Source organism: Cephus cinctus, unplaced genomic scaffold (assembly GCF_000341935.2).
Source record: "Cephus cinctus unplaced genomic scaffold, Ccin1 Ccin1_scaffold0171, whole genome shotgun sequence".
Taxonomy (NCBI): domain Eukaryota; kingdom Metazoa; phylum Arthropoda; class Insecta; order Hymenoptera; family Cephidae; genus Cephus; species Cephus cinctus.
The window spans coordinates 162058-170037 of record NW_014332895.1 but is presented as its reverse complement, the minus strand read 5'-3'; the positions used below and the strand labels follow the sequence as shown (position 1 = coordinate 170037).

Below are 7980 nucleotides of genomic sequence, written 5' to 3'. Positions count from 1 at the left end.
CAAAATACAGGTCTCGTGGTAGCCCACACTTAACACAGCGAATCACCATTTTTTTTAGTAATATTGAATTTTGATAAACTCAACTACAATAAAGTAATCACGACAATTGAGATTTGACTCACGGAAGCTTTTGTCTCCATGATTCGACTGTAACAACGTACATACATTCTAGATGTGCGGAGTAATCTTTCACATGGTTTTTATTTTGCATATTACAGTCCTGAACCCCTTCCATCGAGAAGCCTTTCGATCAATAGAAAAATTATAGAAAAGGACAGCACGGTTCCTACAATGTGCTCTCTCTTTCTATTCTCGATTACACTTTCTGAAGCTTCAATGAGCAGTCCAGTACTATATGTCGATGGGGGAGATGGACAACGCTACGGTTTTAGGAGCTCCGCAAAGTTAGCCCCCCCCCCCCGACTTTGACTTTCGACATTTTTCTTTTTACCAATCGATTGGTGGTCGTTTGGTGGTATTTGGTAGTCCATTCAAAACGGTTGGTGGTTTTCGGTTTACTTTCAAAATCCATAACAAATTTTTAGCATTAAGTTAGCCCCCCTCCCACTTCGACTTTTGACATTTTTCTTTTTACCAATCGATTGGTGGTCGTTTGGTGGTATTTGGTAGTCCATTCAAAACGGTTGGTGGTTTTCGGTTTACTTTCAAAATCCATAACAAATTTTTAGCATTAAGTTAGCCCCCCTCCCACTTCGACTTTTGACATTTTTCTTTTTACCAATCGATTGGTGGTCGTTTGGTGGTATTTGGTCAGTATTAACTAATCGGTTTAAGACCGTCGTTTAAACATAGCGTTAGTTTCCACCGTGCAGAGTTTAAACAGAGTTAACCAATTACGTATAGGGGTTGAATGGAATTGACCAATAGGGCTGCTTGACTCTGTTTAAACTCTGCACGGTGGAAACTAAGCTATATGCATAGTTGTATGTATTGTGACGTGAATTTTTGACAATCCACGCCACAAACGACCCGCAGGAGGAGGGATGTAGGAATTAACTGTTTAACGCTCCAAACGTCAGTCCTAGGTTAAGGCGCACAGATCCCTTACTATTAAGTAACCCGCCTGTCGTCCGCTTTAATGTTTCTTTGCTTGGTTTTATTTGCATACTGCTTGCTTTCTTTTTCTTTATCTTTCTTTGGATAATGTATGACGCTTTGGTGAAACCGATTGGTGTGAGAGCTGGTGGAACAATGCCGAACAACGGGGGAAGTGAGGAAAGAGGCGCTGATTTTTGGTGACCCATGGAGACCGACTGCCGCCGCTTCACGAGGAGGGGATGCTGCATCCAAGGAATCAGGAGAGTCCAGAGTCCCCGGGATGGGGCTCATGCTTTCGTCTGCCGGCCGTCCAGCTGGAACGCCCTACGACCGACGCCGCCCTTGCCGCCGACCAGGAGTTGACGTGTCCTCCTCGTCCTGCCGCGGGGCCGCGAGAATATCTACGGCGGGCTCAGGCCGATGTACCGCCGGTGACAGGGAGGGAGAGCAGCCAGCACCGCGGACTCCCGCGATCCCTGGCCTACGAACGGACCGCAGCACCCGAAGACTCCCGAACGTGCCGCCGACAGCTTCGGTCATCTTCGTGACTAGCGATGATCCTCGCCGCGAAAAACCCCTTAAGCAATTAATACGTTCGAAGTTCGATGTTTTGTCACGGTTCCGCCAGCGCCCAAATAATGTAAATAGTGTGGGTCAAGAGGTCTCGAGCTCAGTGAAATTGAAATAGTACTACACTTACGTTTGGAGCTTATTAGTGAGTGGTCGAATAGGAAAAGTAGTAAGCGTAGTCAAAAGAAGAAAGAACGTAGAATTGATAACGGAAAAGATATAGAAGGAAGGAAGGAAGCCCTTCTGGCTTTTGAGACCTTGATATTCGTTGCCGCTACGAGATTTGGCGAGACCCTTGACTACCTTTATAAATTGGCGAAATTATTTCTTGGTGTTAGCGAAAAATTACCGTTTAGGCCTTCTGCCTCAGCGGACGTATCTCCGATTTTGAGAGTGCCGATGTGAATGTCTTCCCGCATCGGGCTAGCAAAAAGGACGATAGTGCTGGGCTTTGCGATTTAGTGGTATTTCGATAATTTTCTGTTTGTTTGATTTTTGCCGCATGAGGCCCTAAAGTAAGTTCTATACTGGGATCTGTCTCTAAATTAAGTTATCTTTCATAATAAATTCTTTCAGTAGCGCCACGCTTTTAGGCGATATTTCATATTATAATTTATTGATGTCTCACATCTTCTAGTTCCTGTTCATTGCTTATAGATTTTCCGAATTATTTAATGGCTGAATATTGAGCGCCCCTCTGGCCTAATAGACTCTTAGAAATCCTTTGTTCTCGAGGTATCCACTCGACCCTCGCGGCGACCGCGTGTGTTTTCGCCGGCCGTATTTGCAGTTCCTTCTGAACACGGCCAATTAATAGCCACAATGAATATTCTAAAATAAATCTATCATATCAAAAAGGGTTTAAACAGGCAACTATAGGATGCTTTTAGTTTTAATAATTATATTGTATGCTCTCGCTATTTATGTGATTTCTTGGTGTTATCTATTCTGTATTTTGTATTTGTCGCGTGCTTTGCTGTTACTTTTCGAATCTCCGGGTGCCGCGATGGACTCTTTCCTATTCGCGTAAAGCTTTGTTAAAATCTAGAGAATTGTAGTCGCGATTTCGCCGGAATCTGTGTTCGTGATTCCTATTTATTCGTGTGTTCTTTGGCGCTTGTGATCTGTTCTATTTATCTAGCGCCGTTTGTGAAGAGATATGAATAATCGATTTAGTCTCCGAAAATTATTCTAAAGTCGAATTGCTAGGGACGGCCCTGTGCCGCGAGCGCGTCACGAGCCTCACCGCTCCTCGCGAATCCACACTACGCCCGCGCCGACGAACTCACCGAGCTCGACGCTCACGCGTGCGCTGACTAACGCGCGATAGCCGCCGCGCTACTCGATGCGAAACGCCGTAGATCGCTGTACACCGTGCTAAGAAATTATGATAACGTATTTCGGCGACTATTGTCTAATATTATCTGTCCGATTGATGTTCGTGGAATCGTTCCGCATTGCTAGCGTCTTTTGCGTTTGTCTTTCCGCGTTAGTTGAAGTCCATTCTTCATTGTAATCTTTCCGCATTTCAGTAAATTCATTAGAGCGTATTATTTAGTGTGGCGAATCTTGTACCTTTAGAATCCGTAGACTTTGCGTTTTTGAATTATATAAAGTCACCCTTTCGACGTTCAACTGATATAATTGGTAGATTTTCTTGCTTATGTTTCTCCGATTACTAATCATTCTATTGCTGGCTTATCTATACTTACGTTTTTCTTTCCGCATGTATATTATAGTAATTTCCTTAAATTAACTTGAGATTAGGTTTAGTGACTTTGTGAACGGGTGGCACGTCTTAGGACCGTTGGCGTCGCCCCCGGATCCGTTAAATTCTTAGTGATAACTTTGTGAACGAGAGATCCGTCTTAGGTTGTTGGCGTGGTCCTCGCTTCCGTAGTATTCGTGTTTAGTTTTAGTGTAACCCGGCCTTTTCCGAATTGGGTAAAGTATTTAGTGACAAAGAGAGTGCGTTGCACTCGTGGTACTTCCGCGAGGGATACCTGGCGCCCAACCCGTGATTTCGTGTTGGTCATAGGAGGTAGAGAAAGAGAGGACCATTGCGGGTCGTTTTTGCTAACGGGTGATCTATTGGTCATCGATTGATATTTCATTTTTGGGTTGGTTTGGGGAAAACCTTAGGTAACAAACTTTGGTGACCCTTCTGGGACACGGAAAACAGAGATCTCGCTATCGTTGCAGTATGTACATACATATCGGGTTAGATCTTATCCTGTTCAATGCAGGTAAAGAAAGATACCATGATATTCGTAAATACTGAGGATATGTTTCAAAATTCACTGTCAGTACTACAAGTATCGTCGTGGTCCCTATTTACCTATTCCCGCAATTATTGAATTTGCACTAAGGCTTAAATTTAAACTACACTTGATCAGTGTACCTTCTCAAATTATATAAACATCATACACTAGATTTCTACGCGCAGCTAAGCTAAAATGTACGTACGATTAATTTTCAGACGGTAAGGATTGAAAATATACACTTCTTTTAACAGATGCTATATTGGTTGTAGACACATTTGAGGTACGCCAGAAAAGAAAGAATAATGGATGTTTCCTTCGACGCGGTTCAATGCACAAATCGGTTTAACTGAGGTGTTAGCCAATCAGTAGACACTTGTATTTTGAAAGTAAACGCAGTTTATACATTGAACCGTGCTGAAGAACATAGGCATAAGGCTTCATCTACAACAGAACATGGTTCGTAGACGTTTGTCGTACGTCTCTGTACTAGAAGCCAATCAGAATTATTGGCTTAGTTTCCACCGTGCAGAGTTTAAACAGAGTCAAGCAGTCCTATTGGTCAATTCCATTCAACCCCTATACGTGATTGGTTAACTCTGATTAAAGTCTGCACGGTGGAAACTAACGCTATGTAGACGACGGTCTTAAACCGATTAGTTAATACTGACCAAATACCAACAAACGACCACCAATCGATTGGTAAAAAAAAAAATGTCGAAAGTCAAAGTGGGGGGGCTAACTTTGCGGAGCTGGTTTTAGGCGATACCAAAAGCATGGCGCTAAATCGTAGCGGCGAGTCCTGGAGTCCGAGCAGGTGGCGGCACTATTCCATGCGATTCGCATTACATTTGATAGATGACGCTACGTTAAAAATCTAAGTCACTAGCAGCCAACTTCAGTTCGAAGTCGTATACTGCAGTTTACCCGATAATGCATTTAGTGCCATCTGTTAGCGAATATATGAAATTACATTCAAAAAGAACTGTTGTCTGGTTGCCATGGATGCAAATATGACAACAGTAATTTACAGTATGTTAAACATAAGTTTGGAACTGTCAAATGAAGTATGAACAAAACTACATAGTGTCAGTGTATAAAAGTATTAATTTTTGTATAGACCGAAATGATTTCCACAGTGTCAGACTTTATTTCAGGATCAACCACAAATGCCTATCATCCAAAATCAAAGGATCTTGACTTATGTTATGCATATCCCAAGCTGGAAAAGCTAGATAAACTTAATGACGTGCTTAGCAGGGATATCAGAGACTATAGAAGCTTTCGGAAAAAGACTCTTTTCGAGGAAGATGGTATTTACATTGGTGCACAAGGTCCACTTACAAAAACAGTAGTGAAGCCTTATCAGCTCGAACGGAGAGTTGTTACTCGATTTACACCACGGCAGAATGGTAAACTCATGGAAATTGCTATACGAGAGGTCAAATTTATTACTATTGGTAATTCAAGTTCTATGATTCAAGTCACAGCTGTAGCAATCTTGTTTCATTCAAAAATTATTTGCAAATCTACTTCTCCATTTAATAGACAACTGTATAAAATCTTAATGAGAAATTCCACTGAGCCTAACAGTCTATCAATACAAGTATTTACGAATCATGAAAACTCAAGCATGTTACCATTGCCATTACCAAAGTGTTGTATAAAAAACCACAAACTTGAGATAGAATTTTCTATTAAAACCAAAGAAGGAAAAATCCATTCCGGAATTGTATTCTGTACAGTGGGTCTAAATATTCAAGAATCACAATCAAGAAATCCAGGCTCCACATATTTTTACACTTCTAGTAATGATCCAAATGATCCTAGAAACTGTATGACGCTACTGAAGCCAAAAAAATTTAATTCCTTAAATGATGTGAATTATTTTCTCTTGGAAGATCCAGCTTTGTGCCTTTCTGGAGATATTGCAACTTCTAAGTCCTACGTAAAGTTACCATGCCCTAATGACAATGTGATAATAGAACAGCCGGCTCTTTCCATCTTGGATATTCCCTTCAGAGACTGGTTTAATATCAGAAGACCTTTGAGACCCTCTTCGGGATATAGCAACAAGCATCGAGTCAACAGAAAAGAGGTCTTAGTGGTGAGCATACTTCGTGGTGTGGAGGTCCCGATTCGTGAAGAGTCTGCTCAAATACAACCGCTTGTCGAGGTAGAATGGTGCGATACAATTCGTCACACAAAGGTATCAGAAGGTCCAGCTCCAATTTGGCAAGAAACTTTAAAGTTTGAAGTTGCTCTGACAACCAAGGAGCATTTTTTAACCGTGAGGCTTTTTGATCAGCACCCTATATGGGGTTTACAGTTCCTTGGTGAAACCAAGATACCCATAGACAGAGAGAGAAGGCATCAGGAAATGGAAAGATGGGTCAGCTTATCTCCTTTGTGTTCACCTTTATTATCATTTGGCTATGTTCCAGCTAGTCCTGGCAGTTCGTGGACTAGAATTTATGTCTTAATAAGATTTGATCAGCCCTGTAGTAACAGACTACCAGAAATAGGATCAGTCGAACGTCTCGAGAAAGCAATACAAAGATGTATAACAGTACCATATAAAATACCCAATATCGAAGAACCAGAAGATGCTTTGAGACTCGCAGTACTCTTGGAAAACTTACCTGCACACTATGGACCTCTTGCACCGAGGCAAGCTCTTCGTTTGAATAAAGTCGACATTTATGGAAGAGCAGCTCTGCTCGCCGTTTTCCTCCAGGGTCTTGGACTTCATGCTTATGTACTCTTGGGTAATTTGCACTTAAATTATGCTTCTTTAGCCATCCTTAAGTTAAATTATGAATTATATATTAAACTAATGTTAAGCACGTCTTTTTTTAAAATCTTCCAACAAACATAACTATGCCGCCTTAATTAAACGAAATTAGCTGACAGTAGTCGAACCAGATTTTGCCGCGAACCGGCATGAATTATCAAACTCAATGTATAATAGAAATTCGATTTCTGCAAAATTTAAAAAAACACATTGAATTTCATAATCCTCATTTTAGGCGTTTCACAAATAAGAAAATGGGCAACCTTCGTTCTAACCATGGACGATAATATCCCAATTTTATGGGATCCTGAAAATGGCGAACATTATGACTTGGGCGACAATCGTTGCTCCCTAATAAGTGTATCTCGCTTAATAAATCATCAAAACGTAATTATCAATTATTTTCATTAAGAATCCATCTTTATTTAATTGCCTGACACTCTAAAAAATTGACACCTATAACCAAAATTGCTTGTATCCATAATGTACCCTGAACCCATTGAAACCCAAGTGACTCTTTAACGTCTATCAAATTTTACAGATCTGGCAAAACATTCAAAAGTCAACGACGCCTCTAAATTTGAGATATAACGTTAAGAATATCAAAGATTGGCGTCCAATTGGTCCAGGAACAGGACCCGGCATTAGGCCGGTGCAAATTCTTCAATTGCGCAATGAATTCAACGAGCAGAACGACATAGAAGTTTCACAAAAAATGGAGGACACCCTAAAGGCGAAATTGAGCGAATGGCGAAGTGCGCTGAGTTTACCAACGATATTTAATCGTCACGCTACTTCGATTCTTCGTACATTCATCTCAAAATTAAATGACACGCCTAGAGCCCGGCTTGATAAAAAGGAATTACGACAGTTGTACAGGGCTTATCATACTCATGGCTTCGTTTTGAATTTACGTCACATGAGCTTAGATGACCTGACATCGCAATTTCGTACAATAAAATTACAGGAGACGACTGGACCAGTGGAATTTTCTCTAGTCTGTCACCTGCAACGTTTTGTAGGAAATACGTGTTCCATATGGTTGGCGACTGTAGTGATAAGGAGCAAAGACTAATTAAATTGATCCAGTTAATCAGACTAATTAAGAATAATTAAAAGAATCATCACATTTTCCCAGGTCAATTTGACAGAGTGAGCTATCTGTTGTGTTCTTTGCAAAATAGTTTTTACGATTAAGGATTCTGGCGATAAGATGGAAAAATAATGAAATTCAATAATATGATAAGACTAACTAATTACTCCTGGTCAGAAGTTAAAAGTGGAAATGAATGCGTG

The 7980-nt window shown here is 40.9% G+C and overlaps 1 protein-coding gene across 3 annotated transcripts; it reads left to right on the top strand.

Moving 5' to 3' along the window:
• The first annotated feature begins 4886 nt into the window (after nucleotides 1-4886).
• On the top strand, nucleotides 4887-7886 carry LOC107264494. 3 transcript variants are annotated; one of them, XM_025081762.1, is made up of 4 exons: nucleotides 4938-4992; nucleotides 5036-6658; nucleotides 6920-7071; nucleotides 7226-7886. In XM_025081762.1, exons 1-4 carry the CDS (start codon nucleotides 4953-4955, stop codon nucleotides 7757-7759), a joined length of 2349 nt encoding a protein of 782 aa, XP_024937530.1. In that variant the 5' UTR covers nucleotides 4938-4952; the 3' UTR covers nucleotides 7760-7886. The 3 variants fall into 3 exon arrangements, with proteins under 3 accessions (XP_015588289.1, XP_024937530.1, XP_024937531.1); XM_025081763.1 differs by lacking the exon at nucleotides 4938-4992 and having other exon boundaries at nucleotides 5272-5350; nucleotides 5439-6658; XM_015732803.2 differs by having other exon boundaries at nucleotides 4887-6658.
• The last annotated feature ends 94 nt before the right edge of the window (nucleotides 7887-7980 follow it).

Coding starts and splice junctions, on each gene's coding strand:
- LOC107264494 (XM_025081762.1), top strand. CDS start 4,953: ATGAAGTATGAACAAAACTACATAGTGTCAGTGTATAAAA. Junction 4,993..5,035: donor CATAGTGTCAGTGTATAAAA/GTATTAATTTTT, acceptor CCACAGTGTCAG/ACTTTATTTCAGGATCAACC. Junction 7,072..7,225: donor GCTTAATAAATCATCAAAAC/GTAATTATCAAT, acceptor CAAATTTTACAG/ATCTGGCAAAACATTCAAAA.